We start from the raw sequence: 15,463 nt of genomic DNA, 5'->3' as shown, positions 1-15,463 counted from the left end.
CAAATTATGCCCCTGTGGTGAAAGAGGCCCTACCCTGGGTGTCCCAAGTTTTACATAGACTTGTATAGGAAAAAGACATCAAAAATCTTGTCTTGAAAGTCCAAGGCCTATGCCTTTGATATTTTGTATGTATCATTGCCTAGTTGATCTCTAACAAGATTGTTCGAAATATGCCCCAGAGGTGAAAAGAGGCCCTGCCCCATGGGTCACATCTACTGAGGCATATAGTGATTGTCCTGTCCATTCGTTCGTTCGTCCATCCGTCCGTGTGAGGTTAACCAAATGGGACCATTTCGTCTCGCATCAATACCCCTTACTAGAATGACTTGATACTAATACAGATGTAACCTGTGACCATTCCTCATCTTCAGACATCACTTAACTTCAGTTTGACCTTGAACTTGGCCTCGTTTTGGACTTAGGTTGCTTTGTATCAACAAGGATGCCACCGGGGGCATTAAGCGTTTATTGAACGCAGCTTCTTGTTAAGGTACAGCCTTGGAAATTTGGACGACATGTACAGTTTTGCACACTAATCTGAAAACTGACTCAGTGACTGTGAATATGACCTACTGACCTACTTGTTTTTTAGTCGGCTAAACGATGAAATCGTTTTGACGAGTCCTTGCTATCCAGCGATTCTCTAAGTCTAAATGGACCAAATAACACAGTGAAGGGATGTAGTTCCATTAGATTTCTCAAACTTCAAATAGTTCACTGCATGAATAAAGTTAAGTTGTGTGAATTCCCTTTGCTATGACCAATATACGATGTAATCTGTCATATTTATGACTTGTAATTGTGCAGTACTCCAATGTAACTCATTAAGCATAAATGTGCATTTTATGAATTGCGCAGGCTTACAAAGCTTGCGTAACATCCAATGACAAAAAATAGTTCCACAGGGCTCCAGATAAGATGCGTATTAGCATATATTACGTATAGAAATAATGCAAATACGCATGTCTAATAATTTCTAAGCGTATAAAAACGTATATAAAATTACAGAAATGCACACAATGCTTTTTTAAAAACAAAATCTGAATCGTCTGGATGCGTTAGGTAACATAGCCGATCCCGATCAGCCTTAATTCTCCCACATTGAACGTATACACGCATCGTATGATTTCTATAAACTTTGCGTGGGTTTCTACACACACACATGAATTTTGCAGTCAGTAAACGGATAAATTATCGGAAGAAGAAGCTCTTACTGGTTTGTTTAGTTACTACAGATATTAAAAATGATTTTAATTCTTATTTTTTGAGAATTAAACAAATCGGCGAAACATTAAATTGTATTTTCTTGTAGTTTTTGAAATCGAAAGTAGATCGTCTATGTTTGGCGAAACGAAACAACTTTTTTATGAAAAGATTTAAATAAGAGGTAATTTAACCATAAACTTCAATGTCAAATACTGCCAATTTCTGCTAAATGTCTTCGTATCATCACAATTTGTAAAATATATTGTTCAAACTGGAGAAAAGTGTAATCGTATCCGGATATAATATTTTGGGTAAATATCGAGCTGTGTTATGAAATTTTAAGAAAAAAAACTAAAAACAAACTGAAACTGGTAGACTATACTGTCAGTACATCAATCATTAGCCGACTCAGGCCATTCAGGCCTTTGATTAAGGCTTTAGCAAAGAAATTTGTTCCAGCAAGCAACTTAACTCAGGTGAGCGATATAGGGCCATCATGGCCCTCTTGTTGACTTGGTTTTTTGTCGCAGATTATGTAGATCTGTTGAAAGGTAATTTGGGTAAGGGGTGATAGAGAGCATGGTAATGGGGATGTCAGTTGTCCTTCATAGGGAGCTTCACAGTGTTGCATGTAAAAATATACAGGGCTTTTTTTTTTTCATTCAAAGGAATCACTATAAATCAAGTACTTTGTAGGAAATTGGTTGCAAGAAAAGTGGTAAGGTACAGGAAATAGATGTGCAAAGGGATGCTGCTCTGTCCAACTCCTGTAATTTAAAAATTTGCAGATGATTCAAGAAAAATGAGTCAAAAGACATTTTTAAATGTGGATAAATTTAGGGGGGTTAGAAACAGATATGTACCAATGGAGATTGGAATAGGTGAAGGAATAGGAATTTCCTTGGGAACGTAATGTGGCAAATAGTTGAAGAAAACTCTGAGAAAAAAAGCAATAAAACAGCATTCAGATGACCAAAAAAAAATAATAAAGTATGTTTTTCATCCACTGCAGTCAGTCAAGTTTCAGGTTTTTCCATGTTTGCAACTTTAAATACACATGTAGGCTGAGGGTCTTGAGTGAACCAGCATGTTAAAGATGCTGTGATTACAAGTAAAGGTTAAAGATTTATATTATTTCAGGAACGAACAAGCCAGACTGTGATCACTGCCTAGACAACCCAAAAAGGAAATGTAAACACTGTGCATGTTGTGTATGTGGTGGTAAACATGAACCTGAGAGACAAATCATATGTGATGAATGTAACAAGGCCTATCACTTACAGTGTATGGACCCCCCATTAGACAAAATTCCTGCAGAAGATGAATGGTAAATCTAAAAGTTTTTTTATATATATTTGAATGCGAAGGCAGTCGGTACAGATCCTTTCAGGTTTAAAGAAGAATATATAATAAAAGACTTAGCTGATGTGGAAATTTCTGTCTGTAATACTACCTTAGTGAAATAAAATAGCAAATAATGTTTGTTGACAACTCTGTTATAGGTATTGTCCAAAATGTAAATTGGATGACTCTGAAATTGTAAAGGCCGGGGAAAAACTCAAGGAAAGTAAAAAGAAATCTAAGATGGCTTCACAACAGGGAAATAGTAGCAGAGATTGGGGAAGGGTAAGTTGTTGATAATTACAGCTATAACTGGACTATTGTACAGGTTCATTAGCTGTTACTGCTTGGGCTTGTTCTGTTGCTTTATTCTGTTTGTGTAATTCCCCCAAACTTAGTCTGCAGTGACATTGTTTTATTGCTTTAAATGTAACTATCTTTGTGTAATTCCCCAAACTTAGTCTGCAGTGACATTGTTTTGTTGCTTTAAATGTAACTATCTTTGTGTAATTCACCAAACTTAGTCTGCAGTGACATTGTTTTGTTGCTTTAAATGTAAGTGACATTGTTTTGTTGCTTTAAATGTAACTATCTTTGTGTAATTCACCAAACTTAGTCTGCAGTGACATTGTTTTGTTGCTTTAAATGTAACTATGTTTGTGTAATTCACAAAACTTTGTCTGCAATGCCCTTGCTCTACCTTTATGCTTTACTGGAATTATTTACCATAATATAAAATTGAAAACCACAAAAAAACAAGTAAATTGCAACTTTACATACTGATTATAAACTACAAATAGCCTTTTTGCCAAAAGTCAATTCGTCATCCACCTCTGCGTCATGGAGAGGTTGGCATTTACTTGCAGAGAACAGGTTAGTACTAGTACAGAATCCAGGAACACCGGCTAGGTTAATTGTCTGCCGTTTTATAATGAAATACTGTTGAAAAACCACACTGAATCAACACCGAACTATGTAGGATATATCTAATTAATGATTTCAGGGTATGGCTTGTGTAGGTCGACAGAAAGTCTGCACTGTGGTACCAATGAATCATTTTGGTCCAATACCAGGAGTAGAGGTGGGAACTATGTGGAAGTTCAGGGTACAGGTATGTTCTTGTTTCTACGAGGCTGTTAATATAATTAGTTAATTAAAGCATAAAATTACATGGTGCTATAAAAAGAAATACCTTTAAATATTTGTGCAGGCTTTTTGTGCCCCCAACACTGAGTGGAGGGGTATATAGATTTGGTCTTGCAGTGCATGCATGCGTCCGGACTTGTGTCCGTCCGAAAACAGTTTGTGATGCGCCTAGCTAAAAAATAATAGATATAAATTGATGAAACCTTGCCTGAGTCTTAATCATGATATGAACTTGGCACCTTCTACTTTTCATCTGGCTCTGCCCCCTATTTCCAGAGTTATGGCCCCTGAAATAGTAAAAAATGCATATTTTCACCTTACGACACTCTCAGCTCAAAAGTATTTCATATAAATTAATAAAACCTTGTATACATCTTTATCATGATATGAACTTGCACACCTCCTATTTTTCGTCTGCCTCCACCCCTTATTTCTAGTTATGGCCCCTGAAATAGTAAAAAATGCAGATTTTCACCTCGTGATGTGCCCAGCTCAAAAAGTATATATTAATTGATGAAATCTTGCACTAGTCTTTATCATGAAATAAACTTGAGCACCTCCTATTTTTCTTCTGGCTCCACCCCATAATTCTAAAGTTATGGACCCTGAAGTAGTTAAAAATGCACATTTTCCCCCAGGGTTTTTTCTAGCAAATTTTGGAACATAGCCTATACCCCCAAAATTGGGAGTTTTGATGCGTAAATGTTCCAAATTGGGAAATATTTTGTCCCATAGGATATAGTAAAGATGTGTTTAAGCACTTTCTCATACACTTTTTTCAAATTGTTCAACCTCTTTAACATACTTCCATTACAAAATTGTCCATAATTTGGTCAATGTTTGTGCAATTTTGATGAAATTTTTAGCTCACCTGTCACAAAGTGACAAGGTGAGCTTTTGTGATCGCGCGGTGTCCGTCGTCCGTCCGTGCGTCCGTAAACTTTTGCTTGTGACCACTCTAGAGGCCATATTTTTCATGAGATCTTCATGAATATTGGTCAGAATGTTCACCTTGATGATATCTAGGTCAAGTTCGAAACTGGGTCATGTGGGGTCAAAAACTAGGTCAGTAGATCTAAAAATAGAAAAACCTTGTGACCTCTCTAGTGGCCATATTTTTCACGAGATCTTCATGAAAATTGGTGAGAATGTTCACCTTGATGATATCTAGGTCAAGTTTAAAAGTGGGTCACGTGCCTTCAAAAACTAGGTCAGTAGGTCTAAAAATAGGAAAACCTTGTGACCTCTCTAGAGGCAATATTTTTCAATGGATCTTCATGAAAATTGGTCAGAATGTTTACCTTGAAGATATCTAGGTCAAGTTCGAAACTGGGTCACGTGGGGTTAAAAACTAGGTCAGTAGATCTAAAAATAGAACAATCCTTGTGACCTCTCTAGAGGCCATATTTTTCATGAGATCTTCATGAATATTGGTCAGAATGTTCATCTTGATGATATCTAAGTCAGAATCAAAACTGGGTCACGTGGGGTTAAAAACTAGGTCAGTAGGTCTAAAAATAGAAAAAACCTTGTGACCTCTCTAGAGGCCATATTTCTCAATGGATCTTCATGAAAATTGGTGAGAATGTTCAGCTTGATGATATCTAGGTCAGGTTGGTAACTGGGTCATGTGCGGTCAAAAACTAGGTCAGTAGGTCGAAAAATAGAAAAACCTTGTGACCTCTCTAGAGGCCATATTTTTCACGAGATCTTCATGAAAATTGGTGAGAATGTTCACCTTGATGATATCTAGGTCAAGTTTAAAAGTGGGTCACGTGCCTTCAAAAACTAGGTCATTAGGTCAAATAATAGAAAAACCTTGTGACCTCTCTAGAGGCCATGTTTTTCAATGGATCTTCATGAAAATTGGTCAGAATTTTTTATCTTGATGATATCTAGGTCACATGTGCTCAAAAACTAGGTCACTATGTCAAATAATAGAAATAACGATGTCATACTCAGTTGAACACTGGGTCATGTGGAGATAGGTGAGCGATTCAGGACCATCATGGTCCTCTTGTTTTTTAGAATGTATATTGGGAATTTTTGCATTCATTTTGGGGAAAAAATACATACTTTTTGGCATTGGGAATATAGTCGAATAACTGCTATAAAAACGGCTGGAAAAAAATCTGTCCCCTAATGATGTGCCTAGCTCAAAGAGTATTTGATGTAAATTTATGAAACCTTGCATGAGTCTTTATCATAATGTGAACTTGCACACTTGGTATTCTTCTTTAAATTTTAGCATTAATTACAGAGTTACGGCCGTTGAAATAGCCAAAGTAGTGAATTTTTTGTTTGTGATGCTCATAGCTCAGAAAGTTGTGGCCTAGAATAATGAATCCTTTATATAAAATGTTTGTTGAGGCTATACCCCATTAAGACTGCAAGCGTTTGAATGATTGCACCTTATTTGTGACAAATATACCAGTGGGGGCACACCTTATGTCCTACAAACACATTCTAGTTAGATTTTGCTTTAGTGATCACCCTGTATCCGTTTGCGTCAACAATTTGACTGTTAACACTCAAGAGGTCACAAATTTGAGCCAATCTTAATGAAACTTGGTCAGAATGTTACCCTCGATAAAATCTTGGACGAGTTTGATATTTAGTCATCTGGGGTTAAAAACTAGGTCACCAGGTCAAATCAAAGGAAAAGCTTGTTAACACTCTAGAGGATACATTTTTGGCCCAATCTTAATGAGACTTGGTCAGAATGTAACCCTCAATAAAATCTTGGACGAGTTCGATATTGGGTCATCTGGGGTCAGAAACTAGGTCACCAGGTCAAATCAAAGAAAAAACTTGTTAACACTCTAGAGGTCACAATTTGGGCCCAATCTTAATGAAACTTGGTAAGAATAGTCCCCTAAATAAAGTCTTGGACAAGTTTGATATTGGGTCATCTTGGGTCAAAAACTAGGTCACCTGGTCAAATCAATGGAAAAGCTTGTTAACACTGTAGAGGCCACATTTATGATGTATCTTTATGAAACTTGGACAGAATGATAATTTAGATGATCTCAAGGTCCAGTTTGAATCTGGGTCATGTATGATAAAAAATTAGGTCACCAGGTCAAATCAAAGGAAAAGTTAGTTTACACTGTAAAGGCCACATTTATGACCATATCTTAATGAAACTTGGTCAGAATGTTAGTCTTGAGGCTGTATAGGTCAAGTTTGAATCTGGGTCAGGTGGGGTCAAAAACTAGGTCAATAGGTCAAATCAAAGGAAAAGCTTGTTAACACTCTAGAGGTCACATTTATGACTGTATCTTTATGAAACTTAGTCAGAATGTTAATCTTGATAATCTTTAGGTCAAGTTCGAACCTGGGTCATGTCAGTTCAAAAACTAGGTCACCGAGTCAAATCAAAGGTAAAGCTTGTTAACACTTTAGAGGCCTCATTTATGACTCTATCTTTATGAAACTTGGTCAAAATGGTAATCTTGATATTCTCAAGGTACAGTTTGAACCTGGGTCATGTAGGATCAAAAACTAGGTCACCAGATCAAATCAAAGGAAAAGCTAGTTTGCACTGTAGAGGCCACATTTATGACCATATGTTAATGAAACTAGGTCAGAATGTTAATTTTGATGATCTATAGGTCAAATTTAAATCTGGGTCAGGTAGGGTCAAAAACTAGGTCACTAGGTCAAATCAAAGGAAAAGCTTGTTAACACTCTAGAGGCCACATTTATGACTGTATCTTCATGAAACTTTGTCAGAATGGTAATCTTGATGATTTCAAGATCCATTTTCAATCTGGGTCATGTCAGGTCAAAAAATAGGTCACTAAGTCAAATCAAAAGAAAAGCTGGTTTACACTTTAGAGACCACATTTATACCATATCTTAATGAAACTTGGTCAGAATGTTAATCTTGATGGTCTTTAGGTCAATAGGTCAGGTGAGCGATACAGGGCCTTCATGGCCCTCTTGTTTTGGTTTACCTGTGTTTAAAATTACAATTTTGTTCTTGCATTAGAACTATATGTCATCAATATAGGAACAGGTATGGTCAACTATAGACCTATTTGAACTGTACTGCCAGTGTACATCATCTGTATAGTATTTTAACTACATTGGCACGTACATCATCTACATAGCATTACAGCTGTATTGACATTTACATGTAATATCTGTATGGCAACATACATGCTTAAGTTGATACTTCAGAAATTTATGCTGCAATGTTTTGTAGGTGAGTGAAGCAGGTGTACACAGACCACATGTAGCAGGTATAGCAGGCAGGGAGAAGGAAGGAGCGTATTCCATTGTGCTATCAGGAGGTTATGAAGATGATACTGTAAGTTAACAGAAAGTGGGATAATATTTTGACTGGATAGTTTTTACGCCCCCGGCATCTACTGCAGGAGGCATGTAGTGATTGTCCTGTCCATTCGTCCGTCCGTACGAGGTTAAGCAAATGGGACTGTTTCGTCTAGCATCAATACCCCTTACTAGAATGACTTGATACTAATGCAGATGTAACCTGTGACCATTCCTCATCTTCAGACATCACCTGACCTCAATTTGACCTTGGCCTTGACCTCATTTTGGACTTAGAGTTACCTGAACCATAAGGTGCATAATCTATTGACAAGGATGCCACCGGGGGCATCAAGCATTTATTGAACACAGCTCCTCGTACACGACTTTTTGAAGAAAAAGTAGAGCTATTGCACTCACCCCAGCGTCGCCGTTGTCGTTGGTTAAAGTTTTTGATAAAGTCAGATATCTCTGTTACTATCAAAGCTATTGACTTGAAACTTAAAATACTAGTTAGGCCCCTTTTAAACTTAGAATTTTTGGTTAAAGTTTTTGATAAAGTCAAATGTCTCTGTTACCATCAAAGCCTTTGAATTGAAACTTAGAATAGTTATTAACTATTAAAGTCTACACCGGGAAAAACAATCCACATAACTCTGTTTGAATTTTAACTTAGAACTTTTTGGTTAAAGTTTTTGATAAAGTCAAATATCTCTGTTACTTTCAAAGCTTTTGACTTGAAACTCAGAATAGTTATTTACTATCAAAGTCTACACCAGGAGACACAATTTCCGTAACTCTGAACATAATTTTATACTATCAAACTCTACACCAGAAGAAACAATCCCCATAACCCTGATTTGAATTTTGACAGAATTATGCCCCTTTTTAACTTAGAATTTAAAAAAAAAAAATTGATAAGTCAAATATCTCTGTTACTATTAAAGCTTTTGACTTGAAACTCAAAATAGTTATTTACTATCAAAGTCTACACCAGGATTCACAATTCCCATAACTCTGATTTGAATTTTGACAGAATTATGTCCCTTTTTAACTTGGAATTTTTTGTTAAATTTTTGGTAAAGTCAAATATCTTGGTTACTATTAACTTTTGACCTGAAACTCAAAATAAATGTTTTCTATCAAAGTCTACACCAGGAGACATAATTCCCATAACTCTGTTTGAAATTTTGACAGAATTATGCCCCTTTTAAACTTAGAATTTTTGGTTAAAGTTTTTTATAAAGTCAAATATCCTTTGACTTGAAACTCAAAATAGTTATTTTCTATCAAAGTCTACACCAGGAGACACAATTTCCATAACTCTGTTTGAATTTTGACAGAGTTATATCCCTTTTTAACTTGGATTTTTTTTACTGGCAAAGCTCTAATTCAGAGTCAAGCACTGAGAAAAGTCGAGCGCGCTGTCTTACGGACAGCTCTTGTTAGGTGTATTTTGACATACCTTTACCTGGTAAGGATTTTTTGTGGACTTAGAATTTTTTTGGAATTTCTTCCCTTTGTTGTTCCTGTCCATTGGGCTTCACACTCCAAGTTCTTTAAATTTTGCTCCCATCCTATGATGTAACTGCGTATAATGGCCCCCTTGGCGGAGCTCTTGTTTATTACTGGTTGTAGGGAAAAAACAAGACCACTTTTCTTTAGTACAACAAGCATGTTACATCCAATTTTTAGAAGTATTTTAACCTATCTCTACCTGGTAAGGATTTTTGTGTGGACTTGGGAATTTTTTTTTTAAGATTAACTTCCCTTAGTTGTTACTATAAATAATTTATGCCTGTGACCTTTCTCATGTTGCAGAGGCATCCGTGTCTGTGACACATTTCTAGTTTATATATGTGACAGTGAAATTATCTGTCAATAATAATTAAGGATGGCAACGAATAGTAATTTTGGTATTCGAATATTTGGTCAACCTTCCGAACGAATATTCAGTCATCAAATGATCAACAAATCAAATCAAAATCTTAAGAATTCATCATACCCTAAGCAGCGATCTGCATTAATTCTGCTTTCGTTTACACCGGAAGTAACTCAGACATTGACGAATTAAGACTGACTAATCATTCTCATCGCTTGTTCATCTTTTTGAATATAAAATATTTGTTATCTGCCTTCATTACATATAATTTATTTAGGTTTTATTTATTTTTAGCTCGACTATTCATAGAATAGTAGAGCTATTGGACTCGCCCATGCGTCGGCGTCCGCGTCCGCGTCCCGATTTGGTTAAGTTTTGTATGTAAGCTGGTATCTCAGCAACCACATGTGGGAATGGATTGAAACTTCACACACTTATTCACTGTGGTAAACTGACTTACATTGCACAGGTCCCATAACTCTATTCTGCTTTTTTACAAAATTATGCCCCTTTTTCGACTTAGAAATTTTTGGTTAAGGTTTTGTATGTAAGCTGGTATCTCAGTAACCACATGTGGGAATGGATTGAAACTTCACACACTTATTCACTGTGATAAACTGACTTACACTGCACAGGTCCCATAACTCTATTTTGCTTTTTTACAAAATTATGCCCCTTTTTCGACTTAGAAATTTTTGGTTAAGGTTTTGTATGTAAGCTGGTATCTCAGTAACCACTTGTGGGAATGGATTGAAACTTCACACACTTATTCACTGTGATAAACTGACACACATTGCACAGGTCCATAACTCTATTTTGCTTTTTTACAAAATTATGCCCCTTTTTCGACTTAGAATTTTTTGGTTAAGGTTTTGTATGTAAGCTGGTATCTCAGTATCCACTAATGGGAAAGGATTGAAACTTCACACACTTGTTCACTGTCATGATATGACATGCAGTGCAAAGGGTCAATAACTCAACTTTGCATTTTACAAAATAATGCACCTTTTTAAATTAAGGAGTTTTGCGTTAAATTCTTATATGTAAGCTGGTATCTCAGTACCCTCTAATGGGAATGGATTGAAACTTCACACACTTGTCCACTGTCATGAGCTGATAAGCACTATGCAGGTTCCATAACCCTATTTTGCTTTTTTTAAATTATGCCCCTTTTTCGACTTTTGTATTCATTCAGTCGACAAGGCTGTTGAATAGTCGAGCGTTGCTGTCCTCCGACAGCTCTAAGTCTTGTTTACATGGATGTAGCCCTCCAGTAATTAAGGTTCTCTCCACACATATCACACGTAACTGACTTCCTATCAGATGATCGCGTGAAATACTTTAAAAGGACAGGCGGCATCACTTTCATTTTGACAGAAGTTTCACGTTATAGTGTGAACAATATTTTCAATTAAACGTGGTGCTTTAGACTGTGGGGTGGGGGCTTCTACTGAAAGATATATTTTGCGTAACTTTACTCTTTGTCTGAATATTGAGTAAATTCTACTAATTTTACCATACGAAATGCATTTATTATCAAGTGGGTGATCCGTTTTACATGAAAATTAATATTCATCACATTTGACTTGTTTTCAACACTTTCCGGCATTTTTTTTTATTCAAATACATCTTTTATCGACTTTAATTGAAATCCGAGTCATTAGTTCAAGCGCTTTCTGGTGATTTTTAATTACATGCGGTTCGCACCTACCGAAAACAAGGCGATATTTAACGGATTAACATCAGTTTGGGACCAGCAAAATTTTCTAAATGTAAGTAATTAGCGGTACTTACTACAGGGTACGATGTCGTCACCATAGCGATGTACAATCTTGGCACGCTAATATACAAAATGAAACGTCTGACAGCGACAGAAGCCATTTTCGCGCGTATTTATAATGAAAGCGGATTTTGGCAAATTAGATAAACGACCATTTGGTTCTTTTATTTGGCTTTTATTTATTTCTTATGGTATTATATTTTTTCCAAATATTCGAATAGCGAAACTGTATTCGAATAATCGTGTCCTGAACGAATATTCGTTGCCATCCCTAATAATAATGTTTTACAGTCACTGTAAATGAATGTTCCATTTTGATCCAGTGGATCACTAGTGAAAAATAGGGCATATTTGCTAGTCTGACAAGGTTTTGTTAAAAAGATAATACAGTTTTAAAGACAAATGTGCTTCACAAGGCAAAAACAGCTTCAAAACATAAAATTGCTCCATAGCAGCTGTATGGGTCGAAAAGCATAGGTAATTTCCATGCTGAATAATGCTTATGTTAAATATTGTACAATTGTTTTTTTTTATGCCCCCGAAGGGAGGCATATAGTTTTTGAACCGTCGGTCTGTCGGTCGCAATTTTCGTGTCCGGTCCATATCTTTGTCATCGATGGATGGATTTTCGAATTACTTGGCATGAATGTGTACCACAGTAAGACGACGTGTCGCACGCAAGACCCAGGTCCGTAGCTCAAAGGTCAAGGTCACACTTAGACATTAAAGGATAGTGCATTGATGGGCGTGTCCAGTCCATATCTTTGTCATCGATGGATGGATTTTCGAATAAGTTGGCATGAATGTGTACCACAGTAAGACGACCTGTCGTGCGCAAGACCCAGGTCCGTAGCTCAAAGGTCAAGGTCACACTTAAGGGCTTTTTCAGGAGGTTTTGGGAAAAAGGCCCCTGGTCATATTGGGAATTTTTAACGCGGTAAATTGTCGAATTTGGGAAAATATACTGACAAATTAAGTGTTTATATAGAGCTTTTAATTAATATATATTACTTTAAATCTTCAGTTTCAAATTTTACTGGTAGACAGTATCCCCTTGTGAAATTTTGAGAATTATTTTTTTTCAGGATTGTGTTCCAATATTGCATAAAAATACAGTAACTCTTTATTTGTCATGCTTTTGTTTACAGTTTGTTTTCACCAAAGTTATAACTGAAATTATCCAAAAAGTAGAATGGCAAAGTGGTGTATTTTCGAGTGTAAAAACTGGGTCGCGAAAATATGTGACAATTGATTTTAATGGTATAAGAATTACCTGTCAACATGTTTTGGGTACATTATTCAATTAATATTTGTGTTTTTATGCATTTTAAGAGGTTTTTGCATACAAATCATACATTTCTTTTGTAAAATCTTGTAATTATTTTTTGCCGAGGTTGCAGACGTCATATTACTAAAAATAGAAATGAGCTGGTTTTTCCAACATTTTGTTGGATTTACTTGGCAAACACAACTAATTGTGCTAGAATTTTTATTGAAAAACAGAAAGTAACTGATTTCAGTTGGGAAATTTTTCATTGGATTGGGAATTTTTTGCTCCATATTGGGAAAAATACAGCATATTTGGCATTGGGAATGGGGCCGAATATCGGCCTCGTGAGATAGGGTGAAAAAGCCCTGCACTTAGACATTAAAGGATAGTGCATTGATGGGCGTGTCCGGCCCATATCTTTGTCATCGATGGATGGATTTTCAAATAACGTTGCATGAATGTGTTCCACAGTAAGACGACGTGTCGTGCGCAAGACCCAGGTTCGTAGCTCAAAGGTCAAGGTCACACTTAGACATTAAAGGATAGGGTATTGATAGGCATGTCCGGTCCATATCTTTGTCATTCATGCATGGATTTTAAAATAACTATGCATGAATGTGTGACACAGTAAGACGATGTGTCGCGCGCAAGACCCAGCTCCGTAGGTCAAAGGTCCTAAACTCTAACATTGGCCGTAACTATTCATTCAAAGTGCCATCGGGGGCATGTGTCATCCTATGGAGACAGCTTTTGTTTTCACAGCTGTCATCAGTTCACACTTTTCATTTCACAGTTCTAAGCAAAACAACGCTAAAACTTCGCAGTTTTAAAAAGAAAGCAATTTGGGAAAGTTGTTAATATGAATTTTTGTGTTAAAAGTGTATCTGAAAACATGTTCATTTTTCTCAAGGATAATGGTGAATCATTCTTCTATACTGGTAGTGGAGGACGTGACTTGTCAGGGAACAAACGGACAGCAGAACAGTCATGTGATCAAACTCTAACCAGGATGAACAGGTGAGAAAAATTACTCTGTTTCCATTTCAAAGTTGAAGGAAGGTCAAGCCTATTGGTGAGCACTTGAAGAAATGAAATCATATTTTTAGCATGAGCTTGTAGATTCTGACTGACTTCTTCATGAAGGGTGCCGTTCCACTCAGGTTTTCATTTATGTTGATGTAAAAGCTAAAGTTGGATTATTATTGTGTTTCTCTAAATACTTGGTAATGGAATTATGGACTTGAAACAGAGGCATTTTTATGCCCCCGAAGGTAGGCATATTAAAATCACACTGGCCATGTGTGTGTCCATGTAAATTCTTGTCCAGGCTATAACTCTGCCATACATAAAGGGATTTTTGAAATAACTTTACATAAATGTTCACCATAATACGACGTGTCATGTGCAAGACCCAGACCCCTTGCTCAAAGGTCAAGGTCACAGCGGTCAAAGGTTAACGGTCTGTTTCATGTCCGGTCCATAACTGCCATCCATGAAGGGATTTTGAAATAACTTTGCATAAATGTTTCAATGGTTAACAGGTGTCTGGTTCATTACTCTGCCATTAATCAAGGGATTTTGAAATGACTTGCCATAAATATTCCCCATAATGAGACAGTGTGTCATGCGCAAGATCCAGACCCCTAGCTCTAAGGTCAGGGTCACACATAGAGGTTAAAAGTTAACATGGTCTGTTTCTTGCCCGGTCCATAACTCTTGCCATAGATGAAGGGATTTTAAAATTACATGGCATAAATGTTCCCTATAATGTCATGCACAATACTTAGACCCCTAGCTCCAAGGTCAAGGTCACAATTAAAATTGAAGGTTAACATGGTCTTTTTCATGTCTGGTCCATAACTCTGCCATTTATCAAGGGATTTGAAAATAATTTGACACAGATGTTAACCATATTGAAAAGGTATGTCAAGCTTATGACCTGGGTCTCCCATGTCAAGGTCACAAAATGATTCATACCTAAACTGTTCTGGCATATTTTGTGCAGACAACTGTAGCGTTCTTTGGCACACTTCGGTCGGAGGCATTTGTCACCAATAGTGACAGCTCTTGTTATTTTTATTTCTCAGAGCTCTGGCTATAAATTGCAATGCACCAATAGATGCTAAAAATGGAGCGACATCGAAAGATTGGAGGAAAGGCAAACCTGTGAGAGTAGTGCGAAATTGTAAGCTAGCTAAACATTCAGAATATGCACCAGATGAGGGGAATAGATATGATGGCATATACAAGGTTTGATTTATTATTCTAGCTTGTATTTGCTGAGTCTTGTCCTTTAGATTGTCTTTTATTGCAAAGACTTTAAATAGTAGTGTTAGGAATCAGTCAAGCTTTCAGCATTTATTAATCAGTACAAATAAAATATCTGGTCGTTGATTAGTCATGTTAAAAATGATGTAACAATTCTGGCCAAACTTGATGAAGAAGCTGTACTTCTTAGCTCACCTGAGCAATGCTCAGTTGAGTTGCTGTGAGCGCTTGATGTCCGGCGTCTGTCGTCCATCAACATTTAACTTGTGTATGCGATAGAGGCTGTATTTTT

The 15,463-nt window shown here is 36.6% G+C and overlaps 1 protein-coding gene across 1 annotated transcript in view; it reads left to right on the top strand.

Moving 5' to 3' along the window:
• LOC123525354 (E3 ubiquitin-protein ligase UHRF1-like) overlaps nt 1-15,463 on the top strand; it is a 77,693-nt gene that overhangs the window by 26,954 nt on the left and 35,276 nt on the right. The window contains exons 7-12 of the mRNA XM_045304329.2: nt 2,347-2,533; nt 2,709-2,832; nt 3,551-3,658; nt 7,904-8,008; nt 13,814-13,920; nt 14,991-15,153. Coding sequence (XP_045160264.2) covers nt 2,347-2,533; nt 2,709-2,832; nt 3,551-3,658; nt 7,904-8,008; nt 13,814-13,920; nt 14,991-15,153 — 794 coding nt within the window. The remainder of the gene's footprint in view (nt 1-2,346; nt 2,534-2,708; nt 2,833-3,550; nt 3,659-7,903; nt 8,009-13,813; nt 13,921-14,990; nt 15,154-15,463) is intronic.

The sequence above is a fragment of the Mercenaria mercenaria genome, chromosome 3 (assembly GCF_021730395.1).
Source record: "Mercenaria mercenaria strain notata chromosome 3, MADL_Memer_1, whole genome shotgun sequence".
NCBI classification, from domain to species: domain Eukaryota; kingdom Metazoa; phylum Mollusca; class Bivalvia; order Venerida; family Veneridae; genus Mercenaria; species Mercenaria mercenaria.
Note: the sequence above shows the minus strand (reverse complement) of the source record. Positions and strands in the feature narration are given on the sequence as shown.